Here is a 27951-nt window from a genome sequence, read left to right as displayed (position 1 = left end):
ATAATTCACTGTTAAGTTAAATTTATTTTGTTTTCTTCAGATCTTTATTCTTTCTCTTTGCTGTCAGTATAAGAAAAACATCCACATGGAATTAGTATAATTTCTTCCTCTGATTATAATTTAAAATAATTTTATTTCAAAAATAAAATGCTTGTTTTTTTAAGGAGGAAGAGAAAGAAAAAAGAGAGTAATGGAATTAAAATCATTCAAGAGAGTAAATTTGTGGGAGTGTGAAGCACTGCAATGAGAGGAGTGTAGGGAAGGCACAGTAACAGTGTAGTAATAATTTGAGTTGTTATTAGCTTGGACTGATTAGCATTTCACACCTTTTTTCTTTTTTTAATCTATACTAAATTGTGCCTTTGGGCTGTATCTAAATGGTGTTATGCTGTGTAACTGCAACCTTACACAGTGAACACATAACATGTTGTTATGATATTTTTTTCTTATTACTTAAGACATAAATGTAGACATGACTGGAGGTAATGGCCCAGATTTTGAGGGTATGATTTGCTAACAAGGGATGTTTGCTCTTATGTAAAATGCCTGTCCAAAATTTTGTCTTGAAATACTGTGTGCTGCCAGAACATACGTCCTTCTTTTACACTGTAAGTTGATGTCCTCATATGCATCATAAGCCTAAATCATTTGCACTTTAAGGTAAGGAAAGACACAGCAAATGCTCATACAAAAACCAGTCAAAAGGTATGGGGGGAAAAACAAGGAATTACAAAATATGTATTTTTATAAGCCAAACATCTGCCTCAGCCTCTCCCTCCTTAAAACAAGCAAATAAGCCCAAAGATATATTAGCATAAATAGTGTGTGGTCTGTGTTATATAGTAGACAAGACTAAATTATTGTAATGATCCCATCTGCTCTTAAAATGAATCTGTTAGATAGAAGTCTGTCCTACTGTATTCTGTCAGCTGGTGGTTTCGCAGCAGCATCATAATGGAAGCTGATCTTGACTGGTGATTGCAATTAGGAAAAGATATATTGACAGAGTATTTTCCTCCTGAAGATTCCACCAGAATTCCAAACTTCCCCCTGTCCCTCTCTGTCTGGGGCAATAAGACACAGAGCAGAAAAATGTGTCTGCTCTGAAGCAGGACTTTGTCCTTCAGTGGTTAATGTATAACTGCTTGGAGCTTTTCTAATGCAAATCAACATTTATTGGTTTGGTTGCATTATGGAGAAAGTCCTCGTTCCTGTAAAAAGCAAAATTTTCTCAAGTTCATGAAGCAGCTTCATTGCCTCATTCTTTTCTCACACTGCTTTGATCCTTTACCTCAGAGTACATGGAGGTATCAGCAAGGTTAACATCTAGCCCTTAATAAAACAGCTCACTGTGCTTCATTGAGGTGCCTTTTCACATTCTTTTCCTCCCCACTGAAGGATAAAATGTTAATCCCTTTTTTCTCAGCAGATGGCTAGGTAAAACACGTGCAGAAATGTGAGAAAACTGAGACCCACAGTGATTGCAAAATACTAGAGCTGTAGGAGCCTGTCTTCTACCCAGCTGGCCAGCACTGCAGTTCAGGGCTAGGATTTAGGGATTTGGAAGCATCTATTTCTGTGTTAAAAAGGAAAAGCCGTGGTCAAAGTGAGGAAAAAACACAAGCTTTCTCTTTAATGCTGTTGCTAATAGTTGATATGGAAAGATGTTTCATGTGGAAATGTACTCGGTTTGTGGGTGGATGTTGGGGAGAATGTGAGCAGTACAGTCTGTCCCAAATCTTCTGCCTTAAAAATTTAGCACCATTGACAAAGCAGTTCTCAGGAGAGAAACATGATTTGGAAACATAATTATGGACTGAAAAAACACTCTTGATGAACATCATGATAGTTGGATTCAGCTACTCTAAAGTCATCTGGCATGAAATTATCTGCCCCTATTTTTCAAGGCTAAGTCAATAAATGTTTGGTGGCAATGTTTTGCTGTTAATACTGTTCTGCAGTGGGGTGTGGTGATAACTAGCAGAGGCAATGTAGGTAGTGATTTCCAGTTTGTAACTCATCTCCAGATCTTGAGATACTTTCCAACCAAATTCCTGTTAAAAATTAGCAGACAAATACATAAAAAGTTTAAGATGTTAAAGGGGAAAAAATATTGGGGAACAACATCATCATCAATTTAAATGTCTCCTTGGCCTTGTAAACAGGTTAACTTTCAGGGCATGATCAAACTGGCTTTGGTTTTAGCAGTGTGTGAGTGTGTTAGAAAAGGAAGAGTTTCCTCAAGCTGCTGCTCACTTGTACAGTCTGGTCCTGTAGAAGTCACAATACTGCATTTGGTGGTGGTGGGAGGCTGTAAAAAGTAAATGTTTGTGACAATGTTTAGATAGAATAGAATGAAATGCACCACTTTGAAACACTGGAGTTAGAAATTATGAATTTGTAGGGGATTTGATTTTCACTCTTTCTGCAGTAGGAGTTGTCTCTGACACAGTATTCCCAATTCAGACATCAGAGTACAAATCTGTACCAAGTTGCTGAAGGTTACCTTGACAAATTTGACAGGAATCCCTCATCTCTGTATTTGGTGATGGTCATTAGCTCCATGGTTCTCATCATCATTTAGTTATATTTTCTTCACTTTTAAACTGTCAATAGAAATGTGTATCAGCTGGTCAAAAATGTTATCAGGAAAAGTGTAGCTAAAATTACATCACTGAATCATAGGATCAACCAGGTTGGAAAAGACCTGCAAGATCATCAAGTCCAACCCTTGATCCAACCCCACTGTGGTTCCCAGCCCACGGCACTGATGCCACATCCAGTCTCATCTTAAAAACCTCCAGGAACGGTGACTCCACCACCTCCCTGGGCAGCCCATTCCAATGGCTGATCACCCTCTCTGTAAAGTATTTCTTCCTAAAATCCAACCTAAACCTCCCCTGGCACAGCTTAAGACCGAGCCTTCTTGTCTTACTGATAGTTGCCTGGGAGAAGAGACCAACCCCCACCTGGCTACAACCTCCTGTCAGGTAGTTGTAGAGAGTGAGGAGGTCTCCCCTGAGCCTCCTCTTCTCCAGGCTGAACAGCCCCAGCTCCCTCAGCCTCTCCTCATAGGACTTGTGTTTGAGTCCCTTCATCAGCCTCGTTGCTCTTCTCTGGACCTGCTCCAGCCCCTCCATGTCCTTCCTGAACTGAGGGCCCAGAACTGGACACAGCACTCCAGGGGTGGCCTCACCAGTGCTGAGTGCAGGGGCAGAATCACTTCCCTGGACCTGTTGGCCACACTGTTCCTGATCCAGGGCAGGATCCATTGGCTTTCTTGGCCACCTGAGCACACTGCTGGCTCAGTGTGCTCATCATGCTTACACATCATCTTGAATAATTTTCTTGTAACAGTTCCTGATGTAGACAATTACCACCACATTTCAAACACTGAGCAAACTTCAGGAAAGGTGATGGCAAATTGTCCAAGTCCTGTCTTAGTAGGGGTTTGAGTTCACCTCAAAGCTCTGATGTGCAGGATCAGGAGCCTTAATGGGAGAAGACCTGCACAGAGCAACCCTACCTGCCCCAACCCGGAGCTGTAGAACTTGCACACATTGTAGACACCAGATGCTACTTGGGTAGAGGGAGATGTAGCAGCTGAGAATGAAGAGAGGGGACAGGTGGAGAATAAACTGGAATATCAGCATTAATAAGGTCAGAAGAAGGGAAGACGGGGCCACTGGGTAGATGAGTCTGGTTGAAGCTGAATAGCTGCAAAAGAAATTGTTAGTTAATGTGGAAAGATCCACATTAAAAACTGTGTCAGACGAGCCTGACTGCATTCTCTCCCAGGGTATGGAACTGACCTGAAGATCCTTTTTTCTATATTGTTTCTCTCTCAGGTAATGGCTCTGGGAGTGCTGTGACAGTGTGTGGGTATTTATCCCCAGTTAATTGCTTTAAAATATTATCATGCTCCACTACTGCCAGTTGCTATGTAAGGAAGCAGAAAATTATATTTTACTTTTATTGTGCAATTATGTGCTAAATTTTCCTTTTGTTATGTTTTTAATAGCATAGCTATTTTAAATTAAAAAAGTTATCTCATTCACTGTCAGTATAATGATTTGTCTGCTGGGAAAAAATAACTTTGTATCACTCATAATTATTTCTTTAATATTCAGAGAATTTTTCTAAGGATTAGGCTTACCAACTAATGAGTTTTTTCTTCTGCTTAGTCACGAAAAAAATCTTTCAAGTTTTACCTCTTCTAGCAATCTGATCTGTTGGAATAGCTAATCCTCCATCAGTTCCTCCTGTGCTTTAGTTTAATGTGTTCTTAGGATTTCAAGGAAAGTATATTTCTGAGTTTTGTGCAATAGATAATTCATAGCAGTAGTAACAATAGTAGCAGCAGTTTTTCATCCTGATCAAGATGAACTTCCTCAAAAACTAAGCAAACACTAAGGAATATTGTTATCACAGCAGTGCCTTGTTCTGGTCACTCCAGATAACATGGGAAATATGTGGGTCTCTGAAGTTTGCTGCACACACACAGCTGGGGACAAAGAGTCTTTCTGACAGTGTGTAACTTCTAGAAAATGCAAGTTTGATCATTACTGAAGACTTAAAACCTATGGAGTATTTTATAGAGGGTCTTTTGTGTGTAGATTTTTAGAATAGGGTGCAGGAGGAGTAACGTGTCATTTTCTCTGCCAGGTGCTTCAGCTGACTTTCATTCCCTACCTCTCTCTGAAATCTGCATTTGCTTGGTTTGGCTGTTTATCCCCTGTCCTGTTAGTGGGATATGGAAGAGAAATGGTTACTGTCTGGGTTTGTATATGAAAACTCTTGTAAGAGATATAAGTGGTTTTATTAGAGATGTTAATTCTTTCCTATAAAATTACTATTTTTTTCTTTTCCTATGAAATTACTAATTATAAAAAAGGAGCTTTTGCAAAAAAATCCATCTTATCTTGTATCTCTCACCACCATCACCCTCCTTCCCCCAAAAGAGGGATCAATAGGTAGGGATACAGAATTTTCTACAGGAGTGTGTTGATTTTTTTGGTTGTTAACAGGAAGAAATCAATTAGTTGCAGGCAGTTGAACTACTTCTTCCCTTTTCCTGCCCAGAAAGGATGACCATGTGTCATGAACAGGTACAACTGGAAGAGATTTTTGTCTGGAATGGCAGGGGACAAATACACGTTGTCAGAATGTTTCAGTGAACTCCACAGCTCAGAAAAAGCAGTTACAGGTAATTTTCTGTCTGTAGGAAGGCCCAGTGTAAGGAACACTATTCATTATACTTGAACTCTTTCTGTGGCAAAATTCCCTGTTAAACCCAGTTCTGTGTCTCTGAGAGAAGTTGTCATGTGCAAAGCCAAGTGACAGGGATATGTGGGTTGTGGAGCAAGAATTAAATACAACAGCTGCTGTATTAGCCCTCAGAACCATTAGATCCTCCCAGGTTGGAGATGGTGATAAAATACTTATTCTACAAAATACCTGTAATCCAACATTAGAAGTCTTCTCTACAAAGCTTTTCTCTCCTGCCACCTGGCAGGTCAGTCTGCCCTGCTTTTCATTAGTTAAAGTCACGGGCATTGGCAGGCACTGAGGAATCTCAACAGATGACTGAAGTCTCTCTTTTTTTCTGAAAATAGAAACCTTTTCTAGCTAATTGAGAGGATTCCACTCAAGAACACAAATATGCACCTTTCATGATGGGAATAACAGAAAAACCCTAATGACAGTGTCAAATGTTCAAGTGTGTCAGAGTCATGAGAACCCAAGGAGAATGTAATTGGTTCTTGGCTACCTTTCTTCTGCAAGCCCCAGTAATGCTTTAACATTGTGGTGGCTTTCCTTTAAATGTGGTAGAGAGAAATGACAGGTAGTTATTTTCACTATTTTCTGTTTCTATGGAAACCCAGTGTTTGCAGTAACAGTCTTACTGTAAGCTCTGTAATCCTCCCCCGGGGCTTCCAGCCAATGTGGTAATTTAATAATTCATGAGCATTAAGCCTGAATTTGCTGGGAAGCAAACTGTGTTGCTTGGAGCCGTTTTTTCAGGGCCAGGTTCATTTCCCTCACAGATTTTGTGTTCTTTTCTCTAAGATGTCTTTATAAAATACACTCCATAAACCAAAGCAGTGTACTTTGCTTCACTTGTTTGTGAATCCGGGGTTACTGCAGATCTGCTGGATAAGGCAGCTCAGGAAAGAACTCCCCTCCCTCCCCCCACAAAAAGAAAAGAGGGGGAAAAACAAACACACTCCATGAGCACTTGCCTGAAAAGGAAGATTTTTAAACAGTCCATGAGTCATTGTTGAGACACTGAGCAAACTGAAAGTTCAGCAGAGGTGATCCCTCTGTCTCCAGGGCTCAGCAGTGACCACTGTGGATGATGGATTGCTCAAACACTGCTGTGCCCTGGGATCCAGAACACACTGTTGGTTTACACTGTAAATGGGAATGGAGTTCTTCACAGACACAGTATCATTCTGTACATATGCTTTGGCTTGCTCTCACACTCACACTGAGAATGAAGACTTATTCTGTGGAGCTCTGGGAGATTTTATTATTAGGTCATTCTTACAGCAGCTGTAAGGACCTAGATTTTTTCCAAGAGGATGAGCAGAAATTAGCAACTCTGAAAGATGATCATGATAAACTTGAAAAGCTTTTTACAGAGGAAAATCAACCTGGTCTTTATGACAGTGGGAAATGACTGAAACATTGATATACATGCATGCTTTCTTCCTGAACATGAGACCATGTTCATGAAATAAAAGTTTAGAAGGTCTGATGTGAACCTTGTGTCCTGTTTAGAAAGTTTCTGCAGGTGCTCTCAAAAGCATCAGGCTGTGATGCTGTCCTGGAGTGACCATTGCCATCGCTGAGCATAGTAATCTTGCAGTAATCTTGCAGTTCTTGCAGTTGACAAACATGAGAGAGATTGTGGCAAATAGAATGAAAATAATTTTTTCCCCTGAATCTCGTGTAAAGTTGTACAAGCAAATATAAGAAGCCTCATTACTGTTGGTGTTACCTGTACTGCAGGATGCCCCTCGATGGCAGAGCTATGGCAGCACAGCCGGGTTTTCTCTCTGGCTCCACACAGGCTGTTGGAGAACAGTAATTGCTTCCTGGAAAACTGGCTAATGCTGCTGTCCTGGGGCTTGAAAACTTGTGCTGTGCTGGATCAGGGTACCTCCTCTCTGATACAGGAACAGCTTCTCAAATTAATCCATGCAAATATTAGCTGGGCCACACTGGAAGATTTAGACACAGTAGTTCAGTTTTCTCTTTCCCTCCCGCCAAACCCCAGGGATCTCTTCCATGGTGTTTCTCTCCTAACTTACAAATATTTTGAAACAAGCTCCCTTTTGCAGCTTTAAGAAAACACTTTGATCATATGCCAGTAATTCCTAACATAATTCCATTCACCTGGTCCACGTACTGTCCTTGTAGAGCTTGTACCACACGGTGGTAGGAGGAATGCAGGATTTCATGGCTCTGATGAAGTGAACTGCCCAAAACGTGGTGTGCACAGCACGACTGGGATATTCTAAAGGCAAATGTTGGCAAGGTTTCTATTGCCATAGAGAGTGATGAGCTCATCCCAGGCTCCATCCTGAATGGCCTGGGCTTGCAGTTTGTAGAGTTTATTCTCGAGATTAATCCGGGACAAAAAATGGTGCTTTTACAGTAACATCTTAAAATGTTTATGATGCTCAAATGCCAACTCAAATTTTATTCTAGAATTATTATCAGGCATATTAGCATTCATTAAAAGAAGAGACTAGAGGTTTGTTTGGGGTTTTTTGCAGTGGGAGGAGAGGAGAAATTAAATAGTATCATGCTTATCACCATTTCTTAACTGATAGGACTGAAAGGAGGTGAACTGTGCTGGCTCTGCAGGTCTTTGTAGCTTATTCCTGCCAGCTTCTCTGACAGCATGTTCAGATTTTTATTTTGTGTGCAGGTAGTTTTTTACCTGGAAGAGACTCAAAGAAGATCAAAGTCTAAAATACAAGTTGTTATATGATCTTCTCCTCTACCATATGACCCTTTTCCCTGTGCACTTCTGCATGTGTCATGGGACCAATATGTATTTTAAAATAACCTTTATTCTTAGAAGGGATTGGCCAAATGTTGGGTTCTGAAAACGCAATTAAATACAGCTTCTGAGAACGGACTGAGGTATTTGTAATAATGGTGGATTTTTTTCAATGTTCTCCCAGTTTTCTTTGGAAATAGGAAGCACTGAGGAAAAGAAGAAAAACGAGGGAACATATTTGTACCATTTCCCTTTCAGTGGCATATTGGAATAGAGAGAGTGAAGGAGGTATTTATTTCTGGGAGAAATGTCTGCTGAACCATTATTTAAGGCAAGGGGAGGGTACAAGATATGAGGTTTCTGCTTAAGGAGATTGAAGCCCTAATGTGTTGCTGTTCCTGCTTCAGAAAACCAATCTCCTGGACTTTGTTAAAGAATTAATTTTTTTTAATCTGTTCTTTATCACCAGTTTCCAATTCAAACAGCAAATTGATCTGCAGACTCTCCCCAGACTAGCACTGCTTTGGCATTATCCATCTATTAATGCTGTGCCTACGTTCATAAATTGATGCTCAGTCAGGATTTTTGCCTTTCAACACTCCACAGTAATTAAACCTGTCCATGAGTTAATGCAAGGCCTCGCCAATCCATCCCAAGCTCTTTGCCAGGCCTGTCCTTCAGTTGTCATCTTTGCATGTTATGCAAAAAATCCCAACAACAAAAACTCCCCATGGGCAAAATGCCACTGCTGCTCACCCAACAGTAAATTTTGTCCCTGTTTGCCTCCTCTTTCATGCTGAAAACGTAATGTCCCAAACCATTGATGGCTTCCTTCCTTTCTGCAGAGACAGATGCCAGTTCAGGATGGTCCTGCTTTTCAGTCAGTTCAGGGCAGCCAAGAAGTGAGACACTACACTCCTTTCATTCTTCCTCCTTTTCAAGTGAATGAACAAGAAGCTGTTTGACTTTGCTTGTCAGTGCAATGGTTCCTAGATTTGAGTAGCTCCAGCAATTACTAATCATGAGAGTGATTGTAAACCCGGACTGACTGCTGCACAAGAGGTGGTTTCACTGTGATGTGAGTTAGCACAGGAGGAGATGGTGCAATTAGAGTAATTGAAGGTTGCTTACAGCACATAGGAGCAAAGGAATAAATGAGCTTTTGTTTAAGATGCTGCTACTACTGTGGCACATCTTCAATCTGAACCCAGCAAGGTAAAATGTTAATTTTTTTCTCTGCTGTGATGCGTTTATCTCTGATTTTATGCAAGATAAATGATTTCAGTGTATTTCCAGAATGGCTGAAAATTAATATTTATTGGGTTGTTGGCTTTTTGGATTTGTTTTTTTGGTTGGTTGGTTTTGATTTTGGGGTTTTTTTGATAGTAGCAGGATCAGGCAGTCAGATTTCATCTTGGAACCTCCCCATACTTAAATTCCACCACTCATTTGGCATTTATAACTACTGGGGTTTTTAAATTAATTTCCATGTGGAGTTTATTCCCATTTGATATTTGGTCTCACTAAACTGGACTTTAATTTAATCTAGATTCTATGCATGCTCTTGTCCTTGTGCAGAAGATAAGCTTGAGGAAAAGGCACACTGAAGATTGAACTCTTTCAAAGGACAGAGCTCCCAAAATAAGAAATTAAATTACTGAATTCCCATTAAGTTTCTTGACCCTAAATGTGTGTATTTTTGTCTAAAAATAGAGCTGTAGTGACAGATGAAGGCAGTGGATCTTCAGGTCATTGAAAACAGGGTTATTCTTCCAGATTTGCTTTGACACAGAAATGAATTTGCAGTTGTAAAAGGGGAAGCAGGTGACTCACTATAACTAGTTCATAATGTGGGTCACCAGTGTTAAAACACTGCAGTCCCATTGCAGGGATACAAACATCAGCAGCACCAGTGAGATCCTAGTGGAATAGTCGGGGTAGTTTCTGTAAACTGTCCTTGATCAGTGGTACCAAAGATGAGAGAAATGCCAGAGATGGGGGACAAAACTGCAAGTTTGGGAGAAGTGACCTGCCAGGAAAGGCAGGAGAACTGGAGGTGGCTTGGACAAATGACTCTCCGTGTTCCCCTGGTCTCAAATGCTGTGGATAACTCAAAGCCCCCTTAATTATTTAGTGATACAAGCTCAAGAGGACTCAAGGAAGGACTGGAAATTAAAGGAAGGAATTCGAAGGTTGTTACTGAAGTAGTGCTGGAATAAGGGAAAGTTGATCAACAGGCAGGTAGGAATGACCTGCTTCATTTCTTGAAAAGCACTGGATTATGGGGACAGGAACCAGATTTTTTTCTATGGCTCTAACAAGGAAAAGATGAATTGCAAACTTGAAAGTATTTCCACTTATTAATGGAATACAACCCGGCAAGCGAGTCTCCAGAATATCCCTCTTTGGATGTTTTGAAAGCAGACTAAGCAATACAACGTTTGGTAATGAATGAAATATATATATAGACACCTCATCTCAAAGACTTGGCACTCCTTTCTCTGCCATTGTCTGAGGGACAGCCTGCACAGCCTTTTGTGGCAGACAAATCTTTTGTGGTGTTCAGCTTCTGTATGAAAATGAAATGCTTATTAGTGCTGAAATAATTAAAGAAAAACCTGTGTTGAAAGTTCAAAAATACATCTTACTGGAAATTTAAAATAGAATATGTAATATTGTTATTGAATTATGTATTAGGTAGATAGAGGTAACTATGAAGAAGTAAAACTGTTGTAATGTACTGAAGTTGTAATATTGCCCTGCTCCCCACTTAACACATCACAGAATTCTTACTAAAAGATTTGATTATACCACGTCATTAAAGCATTTGCTAAAACATTCTTAACTTACTAACTGACATCTCAAAGCAGTTGTAGGTAGAGAATCATCAAATATCTGTTTCTGTTGGATTTCTTTGTATCATTTCAGCAGTCTCTGGGGTTATAAGAATTGGTGGCAAATTAGTTAAAATTATAACTGAATGGGGTTGGGGGATACTGAAGGTTGGGGTTATAGTGAATAACAGGGAGAGCAAAAGAGCCAGAGAGGCTGGTCTGGGTTGCTGAGCATGATAAACTCACACAATAATCGTGCAGAGGTTATAATGAGGTGTGTGAGTCGTGCTTGCAGAGCCATTCCAACAAAAGCAACAGTTCTGAAAATATGTCAGCCTTTACAATGGACAGGTTGCATGAGCTGTAGTAAAAAGGCCAATTTGTGATGTCTGATACATTCCAGTCAGGATGAGCAGGGACTTGGCTTGGTGTGTGTGGAATACACAGATGTGTGTGTTGGTATTTGTGGTGTAGGTGGTGCCAGTACCAGACTGTTACAATCCTACATTTTTAGAACTGTTCATGAAATGCTGTTGAAAAATTGCACCATGGGTAAGTTCTATAAAACAATTCCAGCAGTTTTTCTTGAATTTCTTAACAGTGTTAAGTTGCTTACTTGTTTGGGGGGCTGTCACTGCCACCCTGTAAGAAATGAGCTTTTCTAAAGGGCTCTTTAACATACAGAAGAAAGAGTAACAAAAAGCACTGGCTGCACACTGAAATCAGGCAGTGATTAATCCATGTGGATTAACAGTAGGGATGAGTGGCTTTTGGGAGCAAACTACCAAAGTGTCTACACTGTGTTTTCATATTTTTCAGGCCAACAGTACTGGAAAATGTGTCAGATAAAGGTTGATGGAGTTGATACAGTCATACTGGATAGAATTGAAAGGACCTGTGAGATAATGGAACTGTAGCTGGAAGATCTAATGATGTGCTGTCGTTTTATTTCTGTGAAAATCTAGGATGAAAATTCTGGTCTTGAAAATCTAGGAAGAAAATACTTGGTGTGGTCTTGCACACTTGTGAAAAAATTACTCATCAAACTCTTTTTTACACATAAATTCTCTGTCTTTAGAAATAATATGAATGTCCATGTCTTACCATCCATAGTAAGGAGTGTTCATCTTGCAGTCTGGCTATACATGCTGGTTCTGTTCATAGAAGGGCTGATTAATTTGACTGATAAGAGTTGTATCAATTGAATCCTAATGTATTTGAATTAGGATATTGCCTCTATAAATACTGTGTGTTAGAGGAGATTGCTTAATTGGTATTCTTGTTACTTTTAGTTTTGAGTGGATTTTAATGAACTCAGTTTTACCAAAGGCCCTCGGCAAGTTTGCCTTAGCCTTTGCCTGGAGGAGTTGTAATGTGCTCAGATTCTGTGCTTCTTATATTCACATTAAAATAATGTTATTGCATCATGAATATGCATCAACACAGTGTTTTCACAAGCAGAGTACTTACTATTAAAAGTCCTCTGTGCTACTCCATGTAACTTGAGGAAGATCAGTGAGTACTGTTTCATATACGTTGGAATTATAATAACCACTGCAGCTTGTTTTTAATAAAACCCATACCTACCTGCATTTTTCTGTTGAAATGTGTACCTGAAACACTTACATTTTTTAATGTTCTTTGTTTTTCAGTGAGAGGTTTATGGTGAGGTTAAACAAGAATGGAGGCCCCAGGAACCCGGAGAAGATCGATCGAATGTGTGCTCTGTTCACAGTACGTGTCTATTCCCTTCCTTCTGCCCTTCCAGGAGTGTAGCTGGAGATCACTCACCCTGAGGGGGGAAAAACAATTCTTACCTTCCAATATATTGAGCAGAACAGAAGCTGTTTCTAAGTTTTGTTATGGTTGTGACTAAATGTTAACATAGAAAATGAATGTACTTCTAAATTATTTTTATGGCTAAGTAAATAATCCAAAGTACTTCCTTTGAAGTGCATCTTTTCCTGCTCATAGTGTGAAATTTTTAATATTTTCATTGCATGTGCTGTGCTCTTAGATATCAGGGCACAGGAAGATGCTGTGATGGCCTGAACAAAAAACAAAACACTTTCTTCAGAGTCAAAGGCAGGCAAACAACTCCAACAGCACACAGAGAAAACCTGAAAATTCTGCAGGCAGACTTTTGTCACAGCCCACTGGAGTGTCCGTGTAGCAGCCCCAGGTGGATGGTGCAGGACCCTCCCAGGTTGGGAGCAGAGGGTGTGGATGGGACAGAGGGAACAGGATGTGCTGCAGAAACAACAGCCAAGTTGAGCTACGAGGAATTGGTTGGAATAAAGGGAACATTTTGACATCCAGAGTTCCCACAGCAGGTCTGTGGGAACAGACTATATAAACAACTATATAAACAACAACTATATATAAACAACTACCCCATCCTGAGGCACAGCAGATACCACCAAGTGCACCAGCAGTCTTTGACTTTCTATGCCAGAAAGACTGAAGGAGTAACACCTGTCTGGCTCCTAGCAGATGATTCCTCATTTGGGAATGAAATAGTCAGCTCAGATTTTTTCCCTTTTGATTCTTCAGACTCACCCCTCACCTAACTGCCTTCTTTTTTTGTACTGGTTATACTGAAGTGGAATCATGGCATCACAGAATGGTTCAGGTTGGAAGGGACCTTAAAGATCATCCAGTTCCAATCCTCTGCCATGGGCAGGGGCACCTTCCAGCAGACCATGTTGCTCAAAGCTCCATCCAGCCTGACCTTGAGCACCTTCAGAGATGGGACATTCACAGCTTCTCTGGACAAGCTTCTCTTGTGCCAGGGCCTCATCCCTCAGAGTGACGAATTTTTTCCTGATGTCTAATCTAGCCCTGCCCTCTGTCAGTGTGAAGCCATTACCCCGTGTCCTGTCCCCACATGCCCTTGTCAGAAATCCCTTTCTGCAGTGATACTAAGTTATGTTTAAAATTCCCTCAGAATTCCCTCTGAATCATATGTCAGACCATGTTTTTATCTGCCACTTTTTCTCAGATATGAAAATCTAGAGACGTTGAAACTTAACAGCCCATGACAGAATAACTGTGAGGAATATCAGATCCCAAGTGTGATAAACACCTTCCATCGTGTCTCACCTTTAGCTCGTGCACACGCTGGAAGCTCTGTGGCAGAAGTATTTTTACCTTCAGTGAAGAAAAAAATACGGTGGAGAGCTTTGGTATAAGCTTTGGTTCTGGCAGTGGAACCCTCTAAGGTCAGGCAGGGCTGAACACTGAAACAGGTTCCCAGTACGGTTCCTTTTTTCCTTTAAGGAGATAGTGAAATTTCTCCTCTTAAGGAACAGAGTATATCCAGCCAGATATAAGGATGCTCAGTTCTGCCTCCATCTGGATGTAAGAGGTGTGGGTCAGTCCAAAAATAGCTCTGACATGGATTCTGACAGCAGTAGCAGTTGGGGTTTAGGAAGTGCTACAGCTGGTTAAACAGCAGCAGAGGTAACAGGCTCTTAGTGTTTCCATGGTTGGTAACTCAACACCAAGAGTCTTTCCCTGCTAAGAGAAAGTGCCCAGGGAGCAAGCTCCAGCTCTGGTGTCTGGTCTTTATGGAATATCCCTAAGGAATATTCCCAAAAGGCAGGATAGGATGCTTTGTATCGAGTTTGACACTTTCAGGCCTCTGAGGTTCATCATTCTGGAAAAGATTTTCACCATCAAACTTCTCCATCTGCAGCAATGCTACAAGACTTTGGGTCAGCTTTCTGGAACAACTGTCCTGCTTCACTCTGTGGTGAACAATTTGGAACAGTTTTGCTCTGGTGACCTTCAAACCAGCCTTTACACTCTTTAAAAAATGATGATATACTGCAGCCAGGGACATAACATAGTTCCAGGAGAGACCTGCTGCATATTATGACGGAGTCTAAAAAAGGCCAGTCTGGAGTATTGCAGACAGTGCCACTCTGCAGCACCTCTCCTGACCAGAGATCACTCCCAAGTAGCCTTTTGGTGTTACTGTACAAAAATACCAAAGCTGCTGCAGTATCAGTTCTCTGAGGTACTCAGACTCCATCCCTCTGTCTGGTGTAGGTGCTTAGACTCTCTCACTCTGCTAGAACATATACTCTACACAACAGGAATTATAATTAGAAAAATTATCTGTGCAAAAAATGGCACGCTTTTGATACAGTGTTTTTCATCAATGTATTTAAAGGACTTTTCAAAGTCTGTAGGAAAAGAGAAACAAATAATTGCTTTTTGAATAACCATTTTATCCCCAATGGTTCTATCTTACCGTAACTTCTTAATTAGGAAATGCTTCCAAGATAAGATAATTCTGTGATTATCATTATCAGGTTTGTTCCCAAGCTTGTGTTCATCTTGACTCTATTTATTTGTTTCCTTGCCCTCCCTCACTGCAGTATCTTTCAAAAACTCATCTTTCCCAGAGGCAAGAAGCCCAATCTTAGACAGTTCAAGGGATCCCTGTCTGTTACTGCCAGGAGTTCAGCTGTCTCTCTGTGTGAGATATCAGAATTACTCAGGCTTTGGTTTTAGGCTTTGGTTTTACATCTGCTGTCATATCATAGCGAAGGTGAGAAGCTGCTCGCTCTGAAGATCAAAGCTCACTCAAGCAAACCTCAGCCTGTGCACACTTTAGAAAAGTTCCTGGGCCTGAATTGAAACATAACTGCACAGTATAAGCTCATTATTTTTGTTAAATACCTTATTTTCCCTATCCTATGAGGTTGGTAACTGAATTAAATAACTAATTAGTGGCAGACAGGTATCCTTGATTCCAGTGGTCTGGAGGTGGTTGTGATGGTGTTTGGGTTTTCTAACATAAAACTAGACATTTCTAGAAAGCAGCACTGTAAAGAACTAATCATTATTAGAGAGTAACTCTTTTCCATACCCTATACTGGAGGGAAAATTTAGGACTGATTTTCTAAAAAACCATTCAATTAGAATTATAATGTTACTATTTTAATTGTGAACCAATATCATTTAAGCAGCAGCTCAGAAGGATGTGGGAAGTACCCACCCTGTGCATGCAGTCCTAAAAACGCCTTTCTGTCTTTATTTATATGGCACACAAGCACACAATAAATGTAGTTTGTCCTCTTCTGGTCCTAAGTCATGTGCATGCATTCTCTGCAGAGGAATTATCTGAAAACTTCCTTGCAGGGGTTGGGGCTTTTGACTGTTTGGTCCATGTCATAATAAGAACTTCTTGCCTTGGAAAAAGCCTCTGCTGCACAAACTCAAATACAAGGCCATCTGGGCCCACATTTCTTGCCTCTTGACTGTGACAGAGTATATTTTTTTGTGAAATTGAAAAGCGACTGAAGTGTGAACCCATCAATATGTTCATGCCCTGCCATTTTCTGATGTTTTGACAGCTGCCCTTTAAAAAAAAATAGTTCTTTAAATTGCTGTTAATTAGAACTGGTAATCAGATAGTATAATAAAATTGTCCCTGTCAAAGCACAGATATTTTCAGGAATCTATTGCTCTCTAGAGCATTAAGCACTACCTCCAAGTTTTTTTGCTCTTTGAAATGTCTTGTCAGGCACTGTTGAGATTAAAACTATGTCAAACCCCCTCTTAGTGTGGAACTTCATGTCTCCAAGACATGTAAGATAAAGGCTACCATATGCTGCTGCACTGGTATGTTGGGTGATGGAGAAAGCCTAGAAAGTGTGTTCCCTTATTGGTGCAGCAGCAGAAGAAAACTTGCAGAGAAAATGCTAAGGACGACGTTTATAGCGTAATGTTTTGGCTCAGGAAAGACACGATCTGCTCTTTAGCAGGATCCCAAACAGTGTATTTGCAACTCCCTGCATATGCTGCCCTGGGGAATACAGTGCTGCTTTTAAACAGGGAGGAGATACAGCCATGAATTTATTACTTGCCTGCTGTAATTTAGCAATATAACATGATTGGAAAGGGATTGACACCTCTCCTTAGAATAAATTCTCTTTGTGCCTGGTTCTCAGTCACTGTGCCCAGATTTTATTGTGCTACATGTCACTGTAATCTGGGGTTGCATTGCCATCATAATCTCAGTTGTTGAGATTTGGTTTCTCAGATCACATGGGAAAGAAATTTGCTGTGTGACTTAAAGTTCATGTTTTAGCTTTCAGCAAAATACAAATTTTAATTCTAAATTGATTCAGTCTAGGAATAGCAGAACTTAGTTGTCTACAGTTTAAATTTCCTCCCCACCTTTATATAAAAATTCCACTTATTTCTTTTCACAGTGTTTTTAAAACCTCTTAGCTGAGGAGTTCATTTAAGCAAAACCACAAGATTTTATCTGAGATTGTTCCAGTTAATTTTTCCATAAGCAGTACCTGAAAGTAAGATGACAGCACTTAATAGAGTGGAGAAAGGGGCAGCCTTTTTTCATCAGTCTAAAACATGGATGAATAATCTCATAGTATCTGTTTAAAATCTTCTTGTCTGGGAGGTTAGTAGCATAAGGAAAACTTGTTAAACAATACTGATGTTTTTAGGAACAAATGTTTCTTAGATCTTTCCTGTGATTTAAAAAAAAGGCAGAGAAGTGTCTCTGATGTTCATATTTGTTTATAAAGTTATCAGTGAAAACTGCAACATGCCAAGAAAATTGCAGTTGTCTTCTAACATGTGAATGCAAAATGCTGCAGTAATGAATTATTGAAAAGTGTTATGTGTGTTTTGTTAATCTATTTCTTTATTATTAAATGTCTCTCAGGGTCAATTATACTTACTTGTCCTCATTCACTCCAGCTTTCCTTTTGCTCTTTCGTAGGTTCCCCTTTTCCTGGTTTTTGGGCTTTTCTTCAAGCTCACTTTTAGAAGCTTTGACCTCTTTTTCTGTAACACGGAATTTGAGAGTTTTCATCTGTGTAATATAGTTACAGGCACTTACGTTGGAAGTGCAACACGTTCCTCTTAATGTCTGTATTTTTTCCAATCTTTCAGGACCTCAGCAGCAAGGACATGAAGAGAGACTTGTACATAGTTGCCCATGTAATCCGAATAGGTACAGTATGATTTAGTGCTTGGAATAGATAGAATTAACCATGCCTTTAGAGTATTTTTTAATGTGTGTTTTAATTAGCTGACTTTTTAATGATTTAACCACTTCAAAAACTCAGTCATAGACTGATTAACATTCAGACCATATGGAGCTAAGTGTTAGAAAGGTACTGGTGACTGTTTAACAGTGATGGTTTTTTCTTAGTCTGAAACAAAATACTTGATTGAACACCACATTTGGGGAGAGGCTTTTTGTTTAACGTTTCAAAATTTCAAATGAGGTCTTTTTACTGATGTTTATAGTTAGTTTACAGCACAGGACAGCAGCATACCTGCCCATCCACATCTGGTAAACCAGAGACTGTTAAACAAATATATATAAAGGTCTGCTTTCTACTGCAGGAGTCTGTGGTGCTTCCAAGAACCCACACTTAAGTTTAGGGAGATGCCTAAACTCAAGTTTAGGGAGAATGGGTTTCTCTGACTAGTCAGCCAGGCCAGGCTAGGCTTCATTTATTCTTTTTGACACTTGCAGTAGCAAGAATGGGAGGTATTTGTGACAAAAGTTGAATTTAGAATGTGTCTTACAGAGTATACTGCAGTGCTCAAAGTTCTTAGCCCAGCAGTGTGTTTAAAGTGACTGTTTGATTTCTGGTATGTGAATTGAATTGCTGGAATCTCTTAGAGGTGGAAGGTGTAGGAGAGAAAAAAGTTGAAATTAAAAAGGATATAATTAGTTAGTAACAGGTTTAAATGGATCTAATTTATTAATGTCTGTACTAACCCTGAGAAATTAGCAAGTACATATTTTACCTATGTTAAATATTAAATAGTTTTAAATATTAGACATAAAATGTTAACAACGTAAAGTGGGAATAGCAGACAGTTTCTTCAGTTATATTATTGTAAACAAGTGAGTAGTGCATTGTCATCATGTTTTTCAGGTTTTCAGCTAACTGAGGAATGGCCAGGGAGTGTTTGCAGTGGAGGGGTGTTTAACCCTGTTGCCAGCCCAGTCACTGCTGACACCCATTAGCAGCCACAGACACCTTTTCTGAAGTACAGCAGGTCTAAACAGCTTAGTGAAACCACAGCTTTGTGTGTTGTCCTGTGAATGGCAATGTGCCTTCTGAAGCCACAAATGACTCTGTTATCACTTGAGGTGATTAATGAAGCTTGTAGGAAGATATGCTGTATTAACCTTGATGTGGGAAGTGCTGGACAAATTGTTGTGTGTAATGTTACAAGTTCACTTAGATTATCACAGTGATTTTTCTGGCCTTGGCATTTTTTACTCTTATTTTAAAACTGCCTTAATAATAGGAAGTGAGTCACTGAGCAGCTTTGTACCTCAGAATTCTCCTCCCTGCGCTGCCAGACAAACATGATCTATGACCAATATGTAATATGTGATATATATTATACACAATGTATAAAGTGAGGATTTGTGTAAATCCTGAACTATAATGGAGGGACCACAGTGAATCTCTGTGTGGATCAGATGGGTGAGTACAAGGCGTATTCTTGGCTCAGTGCAGAGATGATTTGTAGTCAGCCCATCTGGATGCAAATACGTGTCGTGGAGCTGCAAATCAGAGATGGCCAGACATGATGCTGCTCACTTTGCCCTTGACTGTTCTGTTTAGCTAAATGAGGTGATGCCCCTTAATTAAAGCAGCCCAGGGGGTCAGGGAGGTTCAAATGGACCTCTGGGTTTGAGGCAGTTTAAGAGTGAGAAGTTGTGGTGGGTTGACCCTGGCTGGACTCCAGATGCCCTCCAAGCTGCAATATCACTCCCCTACAGCAGGACAGGGTTGGGGAGGGGGATAAGACGGAGGAAAACTCATGGGTGTGAAGGTCAGAGCAGTTTAATAAAGCAAAAGGAAAGGCCGTGTGCAGAAGCCAAGGAAAACAAAAGATTCATTCTCTACTTCTCATCAGCAGTCCATGTCCAGCCACTTCCTAGGAAGCAGAGCTTCCTTGCATGTAGAGGTCGCTCCAGAAGAAAAACCTCAGAGTCACAAATGTCCCTCTCTCCTCCTCCATTCTCTTTGCTTTTGTTGTTGAGCAGATCCCATGTGGTTTGGAGCATCCCTTTGGTCAGTTTGGGTCACAGCTGTCCTGACTGTGTCCCCTCCCAAGATCTGCCCACCCCCAGCCTCCTGGTGTCAGGGGGATGCTGCAGAGGCCACCTTGATGCTGTACCAGCACTGCCCAGCATCTCTGGTGTGTTATCAACACCTTTTTGGGTACCAGCACAGGCCAGCACTGCTCAGCATCACTGGTGTGCTACCAAAACACCTCTTTGGGTACCAACACGCAGCCAAGCATTTTGAGGCTGCCGAGGGGAAAACCAACTCCACCTCCACCAGACCCAGTGCACAAATATCAGACTGAAGGCTGGAGCTGAAACTTGCCTGCTCAGAGGGGTCATGGAACACAACAGACAGGATGGCCACATGTCAATCCCTAATGTTTTACATTTCTGTTCACCGTAGGTCGTATGTTGCTCAATGATTCCAAAAAAGGGCCCCCTCATTTACACTATCGCCGCCCCTACGGCTGTGCAGTGCTGAGCATCATGGACGTGCTTCAGTCAATCTCTGAAATAAAGGAAGAGAAGGATTTTGTTCTCAAAGTTTACACGTGAGTAACTCCTAGAAGGAAGTTCTTTGCTTCTTTATTATTCCAGCAGCTCATAGAAACTAATGAATATTATCCACAGATATTTCAGGTATGTGAAATGCTTCGGAAATTATTGAGTATTGCCCAAGTCTGTGACATGCAAAGCTGCTCTTTTATTAATGTGATTTATTTAAAATCTGCTAAGCTCAAACCCAAAGAAATATGCTGTATTTCATCCTGTGAAGGGAATAGTTACTTGTGCTCCATCTCCTGTTCCTTACCAGTCACAGTGACCCACAAAAGGAGGTAGAGAACAACTGAAGTCAACAGTGTGTGACCGAAAAACTCAAATCAACACTTCCTGAGCAGGAATCTGTCTTACAGTTATTTGTGATTTTGAACTTTGAACTAACAAATTCTTATTCTGAAATGTGGTCTCACAGTTGTAATAAAGAGGCCACAGACAAACTGTCTGGAGACTGCAGGGAATATTTAAATCCTTTGTCAGTGAGAATAACTACTGGCAAGATCTGCTTTGCAGATGGGCTGAGATACAGCTGACACTGCTTTGTGGTCTGTGGCCACAGTAATAAGATAATTTGGCGGGTTACAGAACTTTGTTATTCTTTGAGAAGTGCATTCAGCAGCAGAAAAACTGACCTTCAAGGGAAACTATAAATGAAAAAAATGTCTTTTACTGTTCACTGAAAGGTTCTTGGATTTCTCTTCGTACATTAGAAATCTCTGAAGTCCAAACAAAAGTCTCTCAGAGTCAGCTCCTCCATTCCTCCTTTGCCAGCAGTTATGAAAACTGCAGCAGAAATGTCAAATTACAGGGAAGAAAATGGTCATCTTTCTTCTCTCTGTTGGTCGAATCTGGATAATTTTGACCTTTTATCGCCATTCGGTTTCAGCTTATCTCAGACCAGTGGGTTTGGGTTATGTAGTTCATGTTAATATTGTCCTTGTAGATGTGGTGTTAATAATTGCAACTGCAACAGCTTGAATGTTTACAGAAGTGGAACATTCTGGTTATCAGATATCTGTTTTGGTGCCCTTTTAATGCATCTTTAGCTTCTGATTCACTGAAAAATGGAAGAGAAAAAACTTTTTAAAATACTGGACAAGTAAAGTCACACAGCCACTTAGAGCGATCCAAAGTCCTGGTACAACGATAAAATAAAAGTTACAGCATACAGAGCTTCCCTTTTCTTCCTCTTAATCTGAAGTGTTTTGTTGACATGGATTCCCTTCACGCACCCAGAGTGCCAGCAGTGTGTGCCCAAATGCCTGAGCAGGTTTGTACCATCCCATCTGCTCCCCCCAACCCTTGTTTTCACGTCCCCCACGCAGCCCTTGCTGCCTTCACAGAGGGGAAGGAGAGCCCATAACAGAATTCAGCTCTGTCATCAGATGCTTGTAATTTTTTATCACTGTTATCACTCTCTTGGGTTGTTTTAAGTCTTGTGCATTCATTCTTTTACGTTACTGCTGCTTGGAGTGTTCTCTGTAAACCTCCAGCAGAAATATTCAGAAGGGAACGTGGATTTATCTGAAGGGCACCAGCTTATCCCCTCTGCAGCTTTGATAGCTGTTGGTCTTTCATGGCAGAGTGTTCACAGGTTTATCTCTTGCATCTTCTCTTTGCACATTCCTTTAGCTAACCCCCCTTTTCTTGCTTTGTAGGCTAAAATTGAAATGAGTTTTGTCCTTAGTAAGTTTAAAATTGAATATGAATGCTTAAACAGCACTGAACTGATTTTCTTACCTGCTGCTCTCATTTTGATTACTGCTAACATGCCCCGGGCCAACTCAAAACCATCATAAAGATGAAATAAGGAGGGAGGTGTATTTGTGTTTTTCAAGGAGCAGTAAAAAGCATTCCTTTTGTACACTATCTGGCTAAAGCTTACAGCTGCCACAAATGAGGCAGCCAGCAGCCAGCCAGAAAAGCCTTTTCACAGGGAGAAGCTGGAAAAAATTTGAGAGACTGAAAACCTAACAAAGGCTGAAACAAGTACATGGTCTTTCAGTGAGACTTTTGCTGGATCCACAAGAGAGAATGCTTATGGGAGGGGGGAAAAAAAAATCAATTTACTTCACCAAGTCTTTCTCTGCTTGCCTTATTGTTGTTAAAGATTTATGGCTGAAAAATACTTCTTTCTCACAATTGAGATTTTCCTCTTTGTTAATCCCACAGTCATGTTAAAATCTCTCTAAGAGGATATAGCACCACAGCTGTAGTTATAAGCTCATTATGTAAAAGCATAAAGGTTTACTTTTATAATTCTTTTTAATATACATGTAAAATATTTAAAAAGAGAGATGGAAATTAAATTCTCAGTCCGTTTTTTAAAATCACTTGGTTTCATATTTTTGTATTTATTTTTATATTAATTTTTATCTCTAATGAAAGTTTTTGCTCATTGAACATTACTCTTTGTGTTAATCTTACCATTCCTCTAAACACTTGATGTATTTCTCTTTCATGTTATCTTTTTCAGTTCTATTTTTTTGTCCTATTTTCCTTCTATCCTTTTTCTCCTCCTTCTCCAGCGCTTAAAATTCTTTCCCCTTAATGCCTGAATGCCTTTCCCTTTTGATATTCCATAGTTGCTATTTGTACATCCCATTGCTGTCCCCAGCTGGGGCATGGCAAACATTCCAAGTGGTAAATCTGCTGTGGAACCAGCCGACCTCAAAAGGTGATGGCTGGCTCAGGGGAAAATTCTTATTTAAAGGAGGAATACGTTCTGTTATCTGTTTGGTATTTGGACAAGTAGAATCTGAACACAATAAAACACAGTCCAAGCAAATGTTTTCAGGCCTACATGTCAAACTTGGGAGAATATCCTCCTTTTTGTGTTCAGGAAATGCAAAGTGCAGCTTACCTTGGTACCTGGTACAGCACTGGCTTTAGCAATCTTTACGGTTTGTTGATTTTGGGATAACTTTGGTTCAGGTTAATTGGCAGACATAAGTCACAGGAGGCTGAAATCTATTTTAACTTGCACTCCAGAGGCTGGTACAGCAACTAAAAAATTATCAGAGGGTAGGCATTTTTTGTAATCTTACCTGGGAGGAGGGAGGAGGGTATAGAATTTGTCCTATAGGTTATCTCTCTACTTCTAGGAGAATATTATTTGCAGTAGGATAAGTGACTTTTAATGCCTTGGCCATGTGAAGATAATTATTATTTTTTCTTGAAGAGTAAGCTGAATTAGCACAGAACACCAGAATTACTGACAGGGGGTTTGTACTGGCCATTAATGCCTCAGCTCTGTTGTGTTTTGGTTTTGAGAGATTGTTTTGAGGAGTGCAGATATAGTCAATTTGCCATCCTGTGAAGTTCTAGAAGGTCACTTCGGTGCTGACCTGTCTTGAGTGACTGTGGATAGCTGATGTCTCCTCCCAAAAGGGATATAGTAGTTATAGAAGGGGGGGAGTCGAGCAAGTGAAATGTTTAATGACACAGGGACATTTCTTTATCAGAAATGGAGAATGTGGAGAGCTTCAGCTTGAAGAAGAGAAAAGTGATAGTGGGAAGAGATACAACCCAAGGCAGTGTGAGCAGGTCCAAAGGGGATTAGACAAACTTATGAACAAGAGATCCATAAAGAGAGGAGCAGGAACAGACAGGGCTGTACCTTCTAACCTCCCAAATCCAGCCACTTCAGGGCAGGGGACCTGAGCCTGGCTGCTCCTCTCCCCTGCCAAAGTATCATGTCCTGTGGCCAGTGTGGGAAGGTTTTTGTGTTTTCTGGAGTTCTTGACAGTCACCTGAGGTGTCTGATACCTAAACCCAGTGCAGGGGAAGGGAGGGATGGTGGGATAGGTGGAGCTAAGGTTTCAGGTGGGATGATCCCAATCTAACTGCACCAGATAACCCAGGAGTACAGCCTGATCAGCATTTTAATTAAATGAATACTTTTGGGTAGCACAGTGGAAGAAAGTAACTCCTAATGGTTTCTCTCCATATTTTCCTCTTTTGCTGTCTGCACTTTGTATTTCATTTACTCCACGTTGTTCCTTTTGCTGTTACAATAGCATTTGGGGGGATGTCAGTAAGTGCCATAACAGGCTTTGTGGGTTCTCTCATTATTCTTGGCAGTACGTGGTTTTGTAATGCAGAGGCTGTGAGAAATGACCAGCTGCTGTGTGTTCTAGATAGCCCTAATTCCTTTTGCCATGCTATTCTTCAGTTACATAATGCAGCAAACAAAAAAATCCCTGATGTCCTCAGTGTAACTGGTTTGTATCTTACCCTGGTTGTGCTGATGTGTTGCACTCTTGGGGGGGGAAGCAAAAAAGGGAAAAAATGGTCATATCCTTGGGAGAAGTTTTGCAAAGTGACTTATTTCTCAAGACTCATAGGAGCTGAAAGCTTAGAGCATTAGCTTCCCTTTTGTTTTTAACCTTTAAGAGTCAATAGGACAGAAGTTTAATTAAATTGTTTAATTCAATTGCTTTTCAGGGGAAATAAGATTCACTATTGCTGCTGAGTTAAAAATTGCTGACTTCATGGGGAATCATTAAATCTTGCAGCTGTAATTTAAATAGAGCACAATTGAATTTAAAATGCAGTTAGGCTTGATCAACATACTGGTTTTCCTTTCTTTTTTGGCCCGTAGCACTGTTTGTGGTAAAGTTTCCATTTTTTTCACAAGAGAAGAGATTATATGGCTCATCTTTCATGTAAAAGCTTAATAAAGAGGGACACTTCAGTTCTTTGCCTTTCTCCCCCAGTCTAATGTCCCTCTCTCATACAATGGGACAGTAAGCTACGGACTCAGAACGTGGGGCTTGTTTCCTTGATTCCTTTCTCAGTGACACTGCAATTCTTGCATTTTGGGCTCTGGGTTTTGGGGAGATTGCATCATGTTTCAAGGCATTCTGTAAAATATGTAGGTAAGCAAAAGACTCGTTGTAAATTCCTGAGATACTTAAAAAAATCCGGGGTTCATTTAGTCTTTCAAATTTCACTTTTATTTCTTGATTTTAACTTTTTTAATAAATTAAAAACAAAAAGGTAATATATGGCAGTAGTTAATTTCGGCTTAAAATTTATTTTCTACGTACACAGGATTCAAACAGGACAACCAGAGCTTTCTTGGTCTTGTCATAATCTGAAGAGCGAAACAACGGCTTTGGTGACAGAAAAGTCACTGCTGGCTCCAGAGTCTCCATAAAAATGACATAACTATTAGGGAATATTTTGTTTCCTTCCACTTTTAAAAACAAGAGTTACGTGGGATTTCTCTCATTCATCCAAACCTTTCATATTATCTCTACACCAAAGCTGACTCTCCTGTTCTAAGATGGTTCAGCAGAAAGCATTTAACCTGAATTAGTGTTCTTTTATTTTAGGTGTAACAACGAGAATGAGTGGTGCCAGATCCATGAAAATATCATCCGTAAGTCCAGCACCAAATACACAGCACCCAGCTCCAACTATGGTAAATATTTACTTGTGCTTGTTTGTCTTGACAAGAGCTGAAGATTCCCTTTAGGAAACTGCTGATTATTTATAGCAGAGAAATTCACTGAGATGTGAGATTTTACTTTCCCAGCTAATGACAGATAAATATGGAAAGTAAATCTTATCTTTTTACCTCATTTAATGATGTCTGGAGTTGCTAATTCAGAGATATCATTGCTATGCCATTCCAAATGAACCAGCTGATAGGATGCAGTTGTGCTTCATTAAAGCGAGTTTTACATTCATTACCAAGTGCCTCATTCATGGGCATTCTGATGACCAAATACTGAATTTGTCTTAATTTCACTTGTTTGCATATTGAGATGCTGTAGTGGAATATGCAGTTCACACTCCCATAGAAGATATTAAGTACAACAATAAGCAAATAAAACATTTTTCAGGTTTGGGATTTTACCATGTGTCAAGCCGGTCTCCTTCCCTGCTGCTCCTCCTGTTACAGTTCAGGTTATCCACTAGTTATCATTAAAATATTTTCCTGAGTTGCTTATAACTTTTTTACCTTTGCCTTGGGCTTTTTAAAATAATGATTTCAGGCATTTCATTAAGATGTAGTTCATCTCTGGAATAGGAGGTTGAAGCTTGGCAGAGGAATTGTGCTGTGGGAAGGGCAGGGTTGCAGGCTGATTTAAGCATCAAGAATATGATTTGGGCCTCTCAGAACCCACTCTTAGAGTGAGAAAATTCTCAAACCACGAGTGTGATGTTTCCCTGGATTAAAGCTCACTGGTTCTTCCTCTCACCACCTTCCCAGGTCTTGTGTAAAGTTGGTCCTTCAGATCTGCTGCAAGGAATAGAAACAAAGTGGAAGGATATGCTGGGTAGAAAAGAGGAATGGGGAGCACAGAACCTTTGGGGAGAGCAGGGAGCTGGGCACAAATTTTTTGGGGTGGATTATGTGGGAAAGTATCACATAAGTTATATATGTAATACCATGCTGGAAAAATTATATATTCTATTACATATAGTGACTGACTAATAGATGACAGGTTAATTCTGGTGCTTTTTGTTAAGTACTGGGAGGTCTGAACTTCTAAATTTGCTCTAGTGCTTTTGCACTGCAATTTTTTTAAATTTATTTTCATTAGTTTGTTTTTAATAGCAGAAGAGGATCTAAAATGAAAAAGTGTTTCTGTAAGTGGGAAAAATAGTCAAGACTGATTTGTCGTGAACATGTGTCTCTTGTGTGCTGTGGAACCTTCTGTAGCACATAGACAACACACACACATCCACTTGCACATGGATCCAAAAGGGCTGGATTTTTTCCATGGTTTTCAAGCCTGTGTTTTCCCTGCAGAGCTTTGCAGTGCTCTTCTGCCTTCTTAGCTGGACAGTTGCAAGTGCATGTTTTGGCAGCTTTTGAGTACATCCATGCTGACTGTCCAGCTGGCTGGTTGGCCTCCCTTTTCCTTCATTTTAGGGCTTTATGCTCTTTTTTTTTCATCCCAACTCCCAGTATTCATAAAATTTATACAGTCTTCCTGTAATCTAGATATCCACTTATTTGCCAAATTTGGCTGAAGCCAAACAGCAGGATTGAAAATAACTTCAAGGGAAGAAAGCAGGAATTGGGTGGGAGGTACATGATCCTCCTGGTTTCATTCCTCTGCTAACTTGTCTGACAAAATGGTGACTAAATATTGTTCACAAAGCCCATATATTAAGCTTAGGAAATAGCAGAACTTTAGATGGCTCATGCAAGACCAGAGTTTGGTTTGGTGTGTGTTGTTCTGGAGAGTGAACAGGGAGGATACAAAGAACTATTGACTGACTGACATGGAAGGAGATAAAGGATGTGGGAAATGACTGTGTGAAGGTAATTCCCATGGATACTGTGAAGGTAATTCCCATGGAGATTGAGGCTGGTAGCGTGTGCTCAGCAGGTGAGACTGAGCTTGCAGGGCTGAGCTCAATCCTGGTATTGCTTGGTATCGTAATTCTGGATTTGTTAATTTTACCAATACATTATCCTTGCTTTAGGGGTGTAGTAT

General features: G+C 40.2%; 1 protein-coding gene across 3 annotated transcripts in view; it reads left to right on the top strand.

The window, feature by feature from the left end:
* Positions 1-27951, top strand: part of DOCK3 (dedicator of cytokinesis 3) — a 123485-nt gene that overhangs the window by 15817 nt on the left and 79717 nt on the right. For all 3 annotated transcript variants that reach the window (XM_017819956.1, XM_017819957.1, XM_017819955.1), the window contains exons 4-7: positions 12501-12582; positions 17782-17842; positions 20337-20484; positions 25831-25919. In XM_017819956.1, coding sequence (XP_017675445.1) covers positions 12501-12582; positions 17782-17842; positions 20337-20484; positions 25831-25919 — 380 coding nt within the window. The remainder of the gene's footprint in view (positions 1-12500; positions 12583-17781; positions 17843-20336; positions 20485-25830; positions 25920-27951) is intronic.

This window comes from Lepidothrix coronata, unplaced genomic scaffold (genome assembly GCF_001604755.1).
Source record: "Lepidothrix coronata isolate B3197 unplaced genomic scaffold, Lepidothrix_coronata-1.0 Scaffold78, whole genome shotgun sequence".
Lineage (NCBI taxonomy): Eukaryota > Metazoa > Chordata > Aves > Passeriformes > Pipridae > Lepidothrix > Lepidothrix coronata.
This window is presented reverse-complemented; position numbering and strand designations above follow the sequence as displayed.